The 15,283-nt window shown below is 37.8% G+C and overlaps 2 protein-coding genes across 2 annotated transcripts; one reads left to right on the top strand and one right to left on the bottom strand.

Annotated features, from left to right (window-relative positions):
* The first annotated feature begins 8,786 nt into the window (after nucleotides 1-8,786).
* l(3)72Dn (UTP4 small subunit processome component l(3)72Dn) lies at nucleotides 8,787-11,649 on the top strand. The gene is made up of 4 exons (XM_003699669.3): nucleotides 8,787-9,042; nucleotides 9,118-10,657; nucleotides 10,936-11,238; nucleotides 11,308-11,649. The coding sequence occupies exons 1-4, from the start codon at nucleotides 8,939-8,941 to the stop codon at nucleotides 11,422-11,424; spliced, it is 2,064 nt and encodes a 687-aa protein (XP_003699717.1). The 5' UTR covers nucleotides 8,787-8,938; the 3' UTR covers nucleotides 11,425-11,649.
* Nucleotides 11,517-12,718, bottom strand: LOC105662911 (uncharacterized). Its single transcript, XM_076539660.1, has 3 exons — nucleotides 12,380-12,718; nucleotides 12,231-12,315; nucleotides 11,517-12,142 (listed from the first exon to the last, which is right to left on the bottom strand). The coding sequence occupies exons 1-3, from the start codon at nucleotides 12,472-12,474 to the stop codon at nucleotides 11,870-11,872; spliced, it is 453 nt and encodes a 150-aa protein (XP_076395775.1). The 5' UTR covers nucleotides 12,475-12,718; the 3' UTR covers nucleotides 11,517-11,869.
* Nucleotides 12,719-15,283: the final 2,565 nt, after the last annotated feature.

Raw genomic sequence — 15,283 nt, forward strand, 5'->3', positions numbered from 1 at the left:
ACAGATCTATTAAAAATAAATACCACTACTGCAACGTAAAGGGATAAATAAAATACAGTGAACTTTCGTTATATTGCCAAGAATGAAGCTGTAAGAGTAACAAATTTTTTCATTTAGTTATGTACTGTTTTCTTTAACAGTGTTATCTTTAATATAGCAACGATACATTGATCATCTTGATGTCTAATGAAGACGGCAATATAACGAGACTTCACTAAAGATTTCATTTACCGTTAACCACAGTGTTTTATCAAAGGTTGTCCTGCCTGTGACGATATAACGAAACCCATGTAAACCCGTATTTTCGCAGTAGACGCGAAAGAATTTTTTTAACGATTGAGCGAAGCTTGATCGAGATCCTAAATCAAAAATTAATTTGTTGAGAGTTTGTTCATTTTATGTTATGTTACATTTTAAAATTATGTTCATTTTATTTAGCAATATTCATTTTATTAAAGCAATAATTATTATGTTTTGATAGATAAAATGGCCGACTAACGCGTAGAAGGTTTGATATTATTTCGTGAGATAAAAGTACCACAAAATGGCACCCACGCATTACACTAAAGCTTAAAGTGTATTAAAAGTGTCACCGTAAACTTTGAGACAATATTTGTAATGCAAAAGGCAAAATTTTCAATTACAGTAAGTAATAAAGTAAATGGAACTCATATCTTGGTCGTTTATGAAATATCAATCATAATTTTGTCATAAAAATATTGACATAAAAGTGTCGCAAAATGGCACTTATGTTACATCAAATTGAAGATCGTAATCTAATAAATATGACTACATTAACGATTAATCGATAGTTTTATTACTAAATAGATGGTCAGCAATTATAGTGCATAAAAGGCTAATCGTAATAGTCCTCTTTCACGAAACGAGAGCTTCACGCGATTTTATACTATAAAAGTAAAATGGCTTACAGCATATCAAATTATAGTTCGAAATTGAATAAAATTAATAATATAAACTATTAACTAACATCACTGTCATATTTTTTTAATATCTTTAATACAAAATGACTAATTATAAATTATTCTAAATATATGTACTTGCGCATTTTAATCAAATTATTTCATAAAAAAAAGTAATATCTTAATCACCACAAACGCCATTAATTTTCTTATGTAAAATCTCCTTACCTCGTCTAAATTTCTTATTCTGTGAATAGTAAGCGGGTTGAAATTTATTTTTCATGTTGATGTTCCAAGAGCTAGCAAACGACTGAACGCATCAACTGACGATACCATCTAACCCATTTGTCCATCGATATCTTTAATTCAATTCCTTTTTTCCACCAGGTTCTATGAATTCTCCGAAACATCATTAAACTTACGCTAACACATAATTTTTAACAGTTCATGCATATAGTATGAGATTGGTGCAATTGATACGAGTTTTACTATGGTCTATATAAATATTTCTTTTTTCGTGAGGAGGGTGAAAATAATTTGTGCGACGTATTATGCGTTAAAGTTTTAAAATTATTAATTTCGGTACATATAACAACATTAATTTAGTTGCAAGCTGTAAACTATATTTAATATTTTACAGAATTTGTTATGAGAAGTACTATTGGTACTGCAATTAAATTTTTGACTTGGTTTCCAAAATTTCATTTTGTTCAATATTTGAACGGTGGTGGTACTTCAGAACATATTACATTTCAGAATCTAAGCAGGGTGGCTACTTTATAACCCGCCGATGGTATTGCAAATATTTCTTTTACCAACGCCTGCAATTTTCATATGCGTATTTATCGACGACAAATAATGCAATTTTTAGTGGAATTTTGGAACCATTATATTTCCTTTCGAAATAAGAAGCTAGTTTGCAAAATTTAGTCAATTAAAATTATAAAATAAACAATATTATTTGCGTAGCACCATCTGACGGCAAAGTGTGGAACTACTGGAGCGACAGTTCCAAAAGTGTGTAGTTCACCCCGTTCGCCGGAGAGATGGCGCCAGCTGTTCAATTTTTATAAAAATTCAATTCATATTGATTTTATTAATTAATATATTATATATTCATTAACATTGACTTAACTAATGCTACATATAATATATTCGATGGTTGCAAAAATGCAGATTGCGCATTTTAGTATGCTATACTGTATCTCGTCGATAATACAGCGAATGACAGAAACTTTTCTTGCGAACCATCAAAAACCAGTCAGATATCTTCCTTTATAAAAGAGAGCTTATTTGCACACAACCAATTTAAATATCCAAATCAAAATTAGTTTTGTAAAGTCTCGCATTTCATTATAAGACATGTAAATCTTCAAGATTTGTATAAGTGTGGAACTTGTAATATGTTACTTGATCCAAACATTTTCGAAAAAGAAAATGTTGAACAAATGAAATACTCTAATTCGTAGCTATTAGCTCGATATCGTTTTCTAAAGTAAATTTTTATAAAAATGTTTAGAAAACGATACCGATTACCAGGTCACACCACGTGGAGGTTGCTACGATAGTGACCCACCCTAACTCCAAATCCCTGCCACCCTCCATTTGCAAATCCCTCATTTATCGGAAGGATAAATGAGTTCTGACTCTACTTAGCCCGTGGGCTCGCAAAAATATACAAATTCTTTACCACAGTCCAGCAAAGAACTTGTATCACACACGCACACATACATTAACTTAATACTAATCGCATGGGATCCCACACACATACGCTTAACTTATTCTACACGCCGCACGGTACCTCTCATTCTAAGATTGCACTCAAATAATCTATGACGAATTCAAAAAGCAAAGGGAAGAAAGTTAGAAGAACTTTCTGTCAAAAAGCAAAGAAAGTTAGAAGAACTTTCTACTAAAAGGAAAGAAAGTTAGAAGAACTTTCTGCCAAAAAGGGGGAACTTTATTTTTCGCCAAGTGAACCTTGCTTTCCATGGGTCAAAGGGTAGTCCATAGTGGCTTACGTGAACCACGACGGCAAAGGTGAACCGAAGATACCTTTGGCAAGAACGAGTGATACACCCCAGTTGGCGGAGGGTTCCCATTTCCCCCAGCGCTCTCGCGTCTTACTACAGAGAGGATACCCAGACCGTGATGCCCCTTGGCAGAATGGCGGCGGGTCGGGGAGGCACATCAGAGTATGAGAGGTGCCAACCCCGATCCGCCCCGCCGGGCAAAGAATATCACTCGCGCTACACCGGCACTTGCAGCTCACCTCTACCGCGTGTTCACAGCGCTATCAACCCCCAATGATCCACTTGGGCGCAGAACGATTGACAAAAAATAAGTGGGTATACTACAAGCTAACGCGTACAAAGATTGAAAATTGTGAAGATGAGTGCAAGTTGGAATGAGAGGTACTTACAAGGACCCACCCGCCCACCCACGAGCACACTTTACTTAAAACTATCGCACGCATAAAATTAACTTAAAACTAACGCACGCATCCCACGATGATCCCACGATGATCCCACGACGGCTATCTTCAATAATTATCTATGAAAAAATTGTCTGTAAGAATAAAAAAAAATATAGAAACATACAATAAATAAGACGAATGTTTAAAATTTGAGTAAAAAAGAAAAAGTTCAAGTCGACTCGATAAAAATACGCAGATAAATAAAAACCTGAAACATACAAAAATAATTAACACAAATATAAAACATTAAGAATTACTCCACATAAAATGAAAACCTGAAACACACGAAAATAATTAAGACAAATATAAAACATTAAGAATTACTCCACATAAAATGAAAACCTGAAACACACGAAAATAATTAAGACAAATATAAAACATTAAGAATTACTCCACATAAAATGAAAACCTGAAACACACGAAAATAATTAAGACAAATATAAAACATTAAGAATTACTCTACATAAAATTAAAACCTGAAACATACAAAAATAATTAAGACGAACATGAAACATTAAGAATTAATAAAAATAATAAAATAAAAGCTGTGAATACAAGTTGAGCCTGAAAATAAAAACATTTACACATTTAAAAAATGTAATTGCAACTGCAATATCATTTCAATGACACAAATTAAAATTTCTAAAGACTACATGTGCCTCTTGTTCTAAGCTTGCACTCGTATAAGGTAAAATTAAATGAAAGAAAAATGAAGGAAATAAAAAGAAAGTTTGAAGAACTTTCTTTTATGTTTCAATCAATTTACAAGAATAAACTAATGCTTTAAAAATAAAAATCTATAATAAATAAAGGTAGTGAAAAATTTTTAATATGTAAAATGTTGAGAAATTGTGGAAATGAGTGCAAGGCAGAACAAGAGGCACTAAAAAATGCGTAAGCTTTTCGCCACAGATTGTGACGAAAAACTTACGCCCGAGCCCACCCTTCCTCCCACAAGCTCGGAACATAAAACTAATGCACTCAATATTTTAACTTACCAAAAAATAAAATTTGAGACATACAAAAATAGTTGAGACACTTATGAATAATTCACTTCCTTGCTTAAAATAAAAACCTGAAACATAAAAATATAATGAAGAAAAATATGAAACATTAAAAATTACTTACATCAAATTAAAACCTGAAACATACAAGTATAATTAGTCACATATGAAAAATTGAATTACTTACATAAAATAAAAATCTGAAACAGACAAAGTATAATTAGACACATATGAATAATTCACTTACTTACTCAAGATAAAAATCTGAAACAGACAAAAATTGGTTAACATAGAAAATTTTGGAAGAGCGAGCAAAATTTTTCTTTACTTCGTACAAAAAGTTGGAAAAATACAAGACGCAATGAAAATTGCGGATTTGTGGAGACAATATAACTTATCAAAGAAGAAATACCAAAACAGACAAAATTTTATTAGCATCGAAATTTGAAAACAGAGAACAATGTAAGAATTTACCAAAAATTAAATTCTGGAACATACAAAAATTAATTAACACAGAAAATTTAGCAAAGAAGAAAAATATTACTTTACCAAAAGTAGAAAATTAAACAAAGGGAAATATTACTTTACCCCACCCAAAAATAGAAAATTAAGCAAAGGAGTGAAACTTTACCCAACCCAAAACTTTCATAAAATAGAAAATGCAATAAAAAGACCTGAAAATTGGAAATAAAATCGCGAAATAAAATCGTGTGTTCAAAATTCGAGCAAAACGCGTTAAACGATACTTTCGTACCGTAAAAAAAAACACATAAAATACAAAAAAATAATTAGCGAGCATAGTGACAAAATGACTCTCCATCCTAAGATGGACAGCCATTAATAGTTCCCCTCTTCTTTGGCAACTTATGCCGGGGCTCTTCGGCATATAGCCTCTTCTCTCTTCGGCAAAGCCTCACAAAAATCACTCGCGAATTTTTACGGTAACTCGGACATTCTTAGTTTTCAATTACATAAATTTTCAATTTCGCTATCAACCTCCATAAACAGATAGCAGACAATTTTATAAAAATAAAATTGCATTACTATCCATTTATTTCGATCGATAACAAAATCGAAATTTTATGTAATACAAGTTAGATTAGTAAGAAAAATTACTCAAAATAAAAATACGACCAGCGATTCTCAGAATGCGCTGTCCGTAAAAGAATGTCCGAGCAGAATATTTTATTTCACTTCACTTCACTTCACTGTATACTTCATTTTTGCAGTCGGATCTAGAACCCGACTGCGACTTACAAACTAAAAGGCCTGGCCTGAACGAACAATCGAGTTCAAGAGATATTAAATATATTCATATTTAATTTTTCTCTTCTCGATTTTTCGTAAACCCCCCAGATGCAAGCATCTCACGTGTGAGAGAGGAGGACAGAGAAACGTGAAAGCTTGCTCTGGCCCTACCTACTTAAAACTAACTCATTCACACCAGAAGTAAGCTACCTGCCTGCCTATCGCTATATTTAAAAAATTGCAAAGTCCATTCTCACAAAAACACACTCCACGGTTCTCACACATACCACCCGGGTGCAAAAAAGCCTAATCCTAGGGAGTACGTCCCGGGACGTCTCCGACACCCGAGTTCAATACTACATTCACACTCTAAGTTCATACCTTTTTGCTGAAATCGATCGACAATCGACAGTGAACATACATATTTCATTTTCGTACTCTTTCGAATATTCAATGTAATATGTGCATGTAATAATTTTAACTACTCATACAATTTTCTAACTTAATTTATATAGTTTTCAAATGACTCTACTTGCATTTTGTATGCATTTTCAAATGACTCGACTTGCATTTTGTATGCATTTTCAAATAGAATTTTGCAAAATTTAAAAAATAAAACTATAGTTTAATCGACACAAGGTCCACGACCTAACCACACACACACGTGTAACTTGTGTCGATAATTCACTGTCAATTTGTCGATCGCCAAACATCTTAAAACTAAACCGTGTCCACCTGCCCTAACCCATGCGAGTAGCATCTAAGCACGCGCATGAGTATAGAGCATAAAAATGAACACGGCCACATGTATTTTGACCTACCAGTTTTCTTCATGTGTGCTGAAAATCCTGAGCTAAAAACATGATTAGAAACATGCTAATAAAGTGTCTTCCAGCAAAAATTGACTCTAACTTTAAAAAATGTTCAAAATTGAAATTGGAAGATCACTTTGCAAAAATCTAAGTATATCGGTAGTTTCATTTTTAACAGATTTGTGATATCAAAGTAAATTTCTAAATGACTCAAACATTCGTAAATAACTTTGATATCGAAATCTGTTTTCCGCGATACTTTCTTGTACATTTATTTAAAACATTTTCACGCGCACGTAAAAATTAAAAGTGACTCGATAAATTTATCAAAATGACTCGAAAAGTACTGTGAAATCGGAGGATCATCCGACTTCTATGTACTAATTTTAATTTTAAATTGCAAAGAAGTTAAAACGCGATGTACAAGAAAACCCTGACCTGAGCTAATAAATAAAATAAACAGTTTGTACGAATTTTACACGATCGTACAGTCGTGGTCACTATGCTCGCTCAAAAATATAAAATACAACCAGTTCCCGTGTCGCTTCGGACCATTCGTCCTACGACATGATGGGAACCGGAGGAATCGTAAAGCATGCGACTCACCGATCGCTGACTTGCATCACTGCGATCGTTTTACCGGTAGGCATCTGTGACAGCACGTCTGGGAGGCATTGCATCTTAGAGGTTGATTGACTGATTGATTGGTTGGCTGATTGATTGATTGGCTGCTTGCATCAGATTTGGATGTGGCAATTTGGCAGTGGTCCTTCTGTAATCATAAAAGAATCACAACGATTAATTAACTGTGTTTATCGATTTGCATTTTGATAACATAAATGTTTTTTACACATCTACTTGTACAAACATTTAATTACAAATACATAGAGGCATGCAGGAGTCGGTTATAAATTTGCAAACGTTTATGTTATAACGTGAAATATTGTAAAATATTTGAGAATGTATGTTAAAACACTTGGGTAATTACTTTAGAGAGCATGGTAAACGTTTGCAAAAATATAAGAGAACACATAGGTAACTACAGTTTAAACACCAGTAACAGTTTGTCAAAACATTTAAATAACCACTACATAAAGTACACTACGACACCAGTAATAGTATATCAATGCACTTAAATAATCATTGCATAAAGTACACTCAAGCACCAGTAACACTATGCCAATACACTTAAATAACAGTTGCATAAAGTACACTAAAACACCAGTAACATTATGCCAAAACACTTCAATAACCTTCACATAAACTACACTAATACCCATTAACGATTTGTAAAAACACTTAAATAATCACTCCACAAAATACATTAAAACAGTAAAAAATTATTAAAACACTTAAATAACCGCACCATAAAACACACTAATAAATCCGTATACACATGCACAATCACTTAAAAAAACATACTAGTAAAGTCACTGATACTTGTAGAACCACATCATAAAATTTGTTAATACACCCCCATATTTAATAAAAAATATTAATTAATGCACACTAAACACTAGTAGTAGCACACTAGGTACACTAATATATCCATATATGCATGCAGGTAACACATTGTTAAAGTCACTGACACTTGTTGAATTACACCATAAAATTTATTAATACACCCGCATATTTATTAAAAAATATTTATTAAAGCACACAAAACACTTGTTAAAACACATTAGGTAATACAGGGACAAGCACAATATCGGTTAAGTGAACCCTTGACTCGTACCGGTAAGTGTTGACAGGTGCGGTCCGACCTCCTCGACTTCCAAAATAGGACTGATAGCGTTTGACCTCCCACCAGTGTAAGTGTTATTGGTAGTTGACGACAGCCAATTAGACATCATAATACTCCATCAATAGATCCCATTCGACCTCTTCAAGTGTAAGGGTGATTGGTAGTGTACAGTAACCAATCAGACATCACGTAATCCACCAATAGCGTGCAACCACTCTGATTGGATGTTGTACAACTATTCTAACGTTAATTTTTTTATAATTTTATATTTTTCGATTATTTATTAACAAATTTATTGTTGCAATTGTTTAAATTTATTATTTTTTTTAACTTACTCTTGCAGATATGTTACAAAATGATTGTTAATTAATATATTACGATATATTTTATTGTAACTTAAACACATAATAGTTTCATATTTTTCGAATGTTTTACGCGCGGTTTTTTAAAATGTGACGTCATCAGCGAAAGTGTAACTAGTGCCATCTCTCCGGCGAACAGGGTGAACTACACGTTTTTGAAACTGCAGTTTCATTAGTTTTCCACACTGCCACTAGACGGCGCCAAGTTTTGGTGACACTGTTCACAACAGGTACCAATATGAAAACATGAAAAGACTCGTTTTAGCGTCCACGTGCGTGACAGTTTTGTGGTTATGTTCTCTAGTGTGTAGTATAGTGCGTAAATAAAATTTACAATACCGTTGTAAATGACTGTAAAAAATCAAATGAATCATGTCCAGTTGTAAAATACATAACGTCAGATTTTATAACCTCGAACCTCGTTCTGTTACTTGTTTATCTTATGAATCTAAAACTAAAAAGTTAGCGCTTGCAAGGTTAGTATCACAGTTTACCATTGTATTCTAGTTTTGATATCTGCTCTAACAACCTTTTCGAACAATTTATTACAGAAATGATAATTCAATAGAAGTTTGGAATGTCGGGAATGCACCTTTCGTGGAATGTACCATAGGTGGTCATGCAGAAAATTCAATAGAGAGCATCCTCTGGATTGGACCAAGGTTGTTTTCGACCGGTCTGCATGGAATGATAACAGAATACAATTTATCAACGCTGTCTGTTAAGAATGAAGTTGCGGTCACTGGAGGTGCAGCCTGGTGTATGGATGTTAATCATCAACAGACCTGCTTAGCTGTTGGTACAGAGGATGGATACATCAACACTTTCACCGTTAACCCAGATGTATTAATGTACGAAAGAATTTTTGATAAACAGAAAGGCAGGATTCTTTGTATTAAATGGGATAACACAGGAGAAATGATTTACTCAGGATCTGTAGACACAATTAGAGTTTGGAATGCTATATCGGGTCATGCCATTCATAAGATGACAACCGGTAGGAAAGAAGCTAAGAAAGAAACAATTATTTGGTGTCTAGAAGTTACGGACGATAATGTTATCATTTCTGGAGATTCTCGTGGATGTTTATCATTCTGGGATCCTCACATGGGCACACTGATCGAATCCCATGAAAGCCATACAGCTGACATACTGGCTGTTACTTTGTCTCATGATGGGAACACTGTATACTGTGCCGGTGTTGATCCTGTAGTAAGAAGTTTCTCTAAAATAAGTATGAAGTCTACTGGCAGAGCACAATGGGTGAAAGGAATTGAAAGGAGGTTGCATGCTCACGATGTGAGGGCTTTAGTAGAGGCAGATGGAAAGCTATACTCGGCCGGTGTGGATGGATATCTTGCGCAATCGAGTTATCCACCGAAAGTACTTGTCAAGTACCCACCGTTACTTCAGCCGCCTTGCGCTACTGTTTGTAGAAAGTCTAGATGTATTTTATTGCGATATACAAATTTCCTCGAACTGTGGAGACTCGGGTCATCCACGAAGGTACCTCCCGAGTCTGTACGTCCCGGCATGTTCCACCAGTTAGAAGAAGAACCTCTAAAATTATTACAATTAAAAACCAAAAGGGACGAAAGCATCATTTCTTGCGCCATCAACAAAGACTCTAAAACCATCGTCTACTCGACCGACAATCATGTCCGGGTTTTCAACTTTGACGTCGTCGAAGGAGACGCGCAGTTATCGAAGAACGATACCGACGTTTCTGTAAACAGAATACAGAAAATGTTATTCAGTCCTAACGGAAAACTATTCTTAACTATTAATAATAACGGGAAGAAGAACGTGGTGACACTGTACAAAGTGGAGAAGAAACGTTTAAGGCATCTCGGTTCTTTCCATACGAATAAAGAATCAATTGTAGATGTTGGACTAGTTTGTATCTCTCCAGACAGTAAATACTTTGTGTGTGCCGATCGGCAAGGTAGCATCGCTGTATATAATTTTAGTGAGACTGCGTCCATCGATGCACCGATGGCATGGTTGTTACCCAAGTACAGTTGTCCGCCAACAGCTATGGCTATACAGAAAAACACTTTGAACTTAGTTATCGTATACTCAGATCACAAGGTAAATATGGTGCAATGTACCAAAGATTTTTCTTAAACCTAAGATGTTCGGATATCGAAACTTCATACCTTACTGTCGTAAAACGATGAGTTAGTAGTAATTACAACGGCTATAAAAACCGTATAATCTGTCTATGACCCTGCATTTCCTAGCTCCAGTAAATCGTTGCTATAACTCTGTTGGTATTATGATGTCACGTGCAAAATTAAAAACGATAAAACGCGAACATTTTATCGGCAATTATCTTTGATGCGTAATCGTCGGATGTTCAATTTCAGATCGTCGAGTATAACATTTTACAAAGGCAGTTCACGAAGTTCTCCAACAGTTTGCAAAGTCGACTTCCAAAGCAGTGGCTGGCGCGACCGTTCCCCATCACGAATATAATTTTCGATCCTCGCAACGAGAACATCATAATAATGCACGATGACTCGACGGTGTACGTGATCGATAAACTGAACGAGCTCTCTGAGAACAATGCAAAAATACCGAAACGCGAAAACGGCGATATAACGGAGGACGGTACATCCATCATAGGCTCGCACTCCCAGCAAGCCTTCCAAGTCCTCAAAAAATACAAGGTAATTTCGACTCATCTGGATAATGAGATGCTTGGATAAGTACAATGATAAAATTATATCTATTTGCAGCATTTAGTATATTTAGACTGGTTAAACGACGAAGAACTAGTGGCTGTCGAAGTGAATCCGATATCCTTGACGGAAAAGTTACCACCCACCCTCAAACAGAAGTGGTTTGGAATGTAAATATTCAGAGAATGAATGAAATCCCGCGTTTCGGGGGATTGAGTATTCTGTACAAAGTTGTTCATCGGTATGTTTTATACATACACTCCACGCTGATTTTGAATCATGTATTTTCACGGTATTGTTTATAATTATACAAGAACAATGATGACTTATTTTTAAATACATTTGTTACAATGTACGATACCCTATGTACAAACAATATATATCCCATAGTTTATTTTATTCCATGATTTATTTCATTCGGGGCCGAGGGGTGGGTTTCTAACTTGAAGTGTTTTGGAACTGAAGCGTTTCCAGCTAAAAATTTTCCGAGTTTGAAGCATACTGAGTTTTCAAGGTTAAAACCAACTTTGAAGCATTCCAATTCCGTCGCGTTGTGGATTTCAAATATTTAAAACACGCGAACTTTGAAACTTGCGGAAGCAAATCAAGCTTCCGGCACTTAACCGAGAAAAATGAATCGTTGTTCCGTAACGCGAAATTCTCCAGGTTCCACGGGCGGTTCGATCGTCCATTTTGGAGAAACGTACCAACGACCGGTGAACTCGAGATTGCATTTTGTCCGAGATCGAAGGCCCACCATGCCGGATGTCGTTCTGGGAATAACCGGCGACGGTTCCAGAGGTATCGGTGAACGCTTAATCGCATCTTCCGGCGGTTTGCGTTCGAAAGTGTCCACCGGAAGTCCCTCCTTTCTGCATTCTTCGGCCAGCACCTACAGTCAGTGACACCGGGACACATTAAAATTCGTGTGGTGCGTGCAGATACTGCACCGAGGGTCCCCACCAGAATATTCCTTGTACCTTTTTGAAAAATTCCCCGGTCAGATGTTCGTACTTCCTAGGCCAGTCGCGTCGAAATATTTTCTCACGCAGCATGACTTCCTTGCTGAAATCAACGAAGAGTTCTTTCGTTTCGTGGAAAGTACAGAGTTCATTGTCCCTTTTAATACCAAATACTGTCGAAAGTCACTGGATTCCTCGCAGTTTCTCTGCGTTTCGTCTTCTCGATTTTCCTGCTCTCGGCTTTATCCTGCGCTTCATTCATTATCGATCAATCACTCGTGAATAATGGAACGAACTTCTTGATAATAGAGTAAAGCTAAAACTGTGAGGACGACACTCGAAGAACGAGAAACCGTTTGTTCGATATCCTTGTGTTGCCATAGAACAGTGGGCTGACAAAGTGTATGGAGAACCAAAGGACACCTGCTATGTAATCATCGTGTAAATATATAACATCTTTTTTGTAAAAATTGTAATACAGTTCATTGTAATAAAATTATTATTACTATAAAGTTTAGTGTTAATAATTACGGTGTATAGAAATAATTTAATGCTTTACATTGTTGCGTAGTTCCACCCCGTTTCAAATCGATTGCTCTGCGCGCGCCACAAGATGAGCTCTAGAAATCAAGAGAGGTTTTCTATCTGCGAACATAGTTTTTCCAAAAATATGTACGAAGATACGCTTCTGATTTAATGAACCGCAGTTTCCGGTGTTCCGGCAAGACTCGCGAGCGAGCAGTAGCGCCAGGTAGCATTTTCGAGGAAAGAAGGAAAAACCGGTTGGTCGTTGTAAAAGTGATCGGAGTGCAAAGATCTGCGGAGTATCGATTTTCCGTAGCAGCTGCATAAAAGGTGGGCAGCGAATTACCTCGGGAAATCTCGTTGAGCCGAGGTAAACCGAGGCCAAGGAGCGGTGCTACGAGGCCATAAACCAAGAAGCGTTTAATCTTCGCCGCGAGTTGTAACTCGCAGCCACGAGGGCGTAGACGTAGCGGCTTAAGCCTGCAGGAAATAATCAAAGCGGCGATACAGCGGCAAATACGGTACAGGTCTGGTGTCTCACAGGCGAGGGTGCAGCGTGTAGGTGAATTTAGGTGCGTCTAACGGAACACGTTCGTCTTGGTTCGGCGAGAAGGTAACGGTTCGGAAAGCTTTGTAGTTGTGAGGTCTCGGGGCTGCGGCGGGCAAGGGGGATGAAAACGGCTGCAGAGTGCAATGCGCCGAGATTACGACTAATCTGCGCCCGAGACTGGTCGGAAGCGTAGTTTCTGTAACTTACATCGCTTAAAGCGTCAGCTCGTTCAACCCTCAAACTCCGTCGCGTCGCCCAGTGTCGCCCGCACAATTCTCCTCGTCTCTTCTCCTCTACCCCTGTTCGCGTCGTTTCTCCTTTCACGCTGTCTCTCCCCCGCCCCCCGTAACCGCTGTTGCATTAGCGGAGACTGATTCTCTCGGGAAAATCGCGTTCTTGCAACTGGAAAGTTTCGACGCCGCTCCACGCACCTGGAGAGACTTCGACGTCCTGGAGAGTCCGGTCGGAAACTTTATTCTTTCGCTACCTGGACAACCGGCTGCTCGTAAGACGATTCCACGGGATTTATTATTTACGCATCAGCGTCGGGACGCGAAACCGTTCGCTTTAGTAGCCATCCCGGAGGATAATGGTGGCGGAGAGAGCCACGTTCGCTGCTGAACGACGAGATTCAATCGTCTGGAGCTTTCCGGCACACTCGAGTGCATTTTAGCTTTTTCAGCAAAAGTACCGACGCGAAAGTTACTAGCATATACACTGATCTTGGGGTTACAGTTCTTAGGGCTCTTACGACCTTTGAGATCTTCGAAGCGTCAGATTCTTAGAGATCTTAAAGTTTCAAGGGTTTCTAGAGTTACTGGAGTTCGAAGGGCTCTTATAATTTCTAAGATCTACACGGTTCGTGGGATTTATAGATTTCTTAAAGTTTTAAGCGTTCTTCGAGTTCTTAGAATTCTTGGAGTTTCTAGAGTTACCGGAGTTAGAGTTTCTGGAATTCTTGGAGTTCCTAAGACTTTCAAAGGTTAACTCTTGGGATTTTTAGAGTTCCCATGGTCCCTAGAGTTTTTGGACTTTCTATAGAGCCTAAAGTTCTTATAAGACTAGAGTTCTCATAGTCCTTAGAATTTGTAAATCTCCTATGATGATCCTAATGATACTATAATCGAGTTCGTAAGATTTCCAGAGTTTTGAGTATAGTCTCCTCGGAAGAATATATAAGAGAAATAGTCTGCGGCGTTCGTGCGAATTAAGCGTAGAATGCAAGGCAATTCTCGAGTATTATACCCACTGATGGGATTTTTCTCCCGCACGGCGTTATTTCGAGAAGGGAAAGCCAGCGTATCGTACGAACAGCTGACGTAAATCAACGCGAGTTGATCGATATACACGGGTATCCGGGCACGTTTAGGGAAGTCTGGTACTTTCGGACACGCGAGGCTTCCCCGTTCGTTATCGCGATACCAATATTCACACTCTCTTCACGCGTAGCCGGTGTGTACACCGTGTATACCAATTGACGGCTGCTTCCCTTTTCACGTGGCCGCGAGTGATCCCCTCGATCGTCGGCTCGTGCACCCGGTGATATCTGAAGTGGCACGTCGCGCACGCGAGCCTCATCAAACACCGAGCCACCGGTGTCGTGGAATTCCCGCGGCGATTCGCGTGCAGGCTAAGAGTTTTCGCGCGTGTCCGTTCCGTCGATCGATCTGATCTCGATCGGCTCGCGACGATTATAGGGATCGTCGAGGACGTTTCCATGCACGCGCGGACCGGAGAAGAAAGGTCACCGGGGATATGGTGGCGAGAGGGCAGGTGAAAGGAAAGACGGAGGAAAAAGAGGGAGAGACACAGGAAAGGGACACGGTCGGGGAGAGAAATTTGCGGGATCGTAGATGTAGAGACACGGGCAGGGCACGCTGTAAATTACAAGCAGAGCGCCAGACCACTATGGTCTTCTCTCGGTGGCGCAGGGGTGTCTAGACGTATAGATAATACCGAGTTTGTGCCGGGGCAGACGCAACCTAGACGGTCCCTG

Source organism: Megachile rotundata, chromosome 2 (assembly GCF_050947335.1).
Source record: "Megachile rotundata isolate GNS110a chromosome 2, iyMegRotu1, whole genome shotgun sequence".
Taxonomy (NCBI): domain Eukaryota; kingdom Metazoa; phylum Arthropoda; class Insecta; order Hymenoptera; family Megachilidae; genus Megachile; species Megachile rotundata.

What these genes read in the sequence shown, in the direction of transcription:
- LOC105662911 (XM_076539660.1), bottom strand. Translation starts at nt 12,474, where the DNA reads ATGAATGAAGCGCAGGATAAAGCCGAGAGCAGGAAAATCGAGAAGACG. An exon ending in GTGACTTTCGACAGTATTTG is followed by an intron (nt 12,316 to 12,379) that starts GTATTAAAAGGG and finishes CGTTGATTTCAG; the next exon opens with CAAGGAAGTCATGCTGCGTG. An exon ending in CCGGGGAATTTTTCAAAAAG is followed by an intron (nt 12,143 to 12,230) that starts GTACAAGGAATA and finishes CACTGACTGTAG; the next exon opens with GTGCTGGCCGAAGAATGCAG.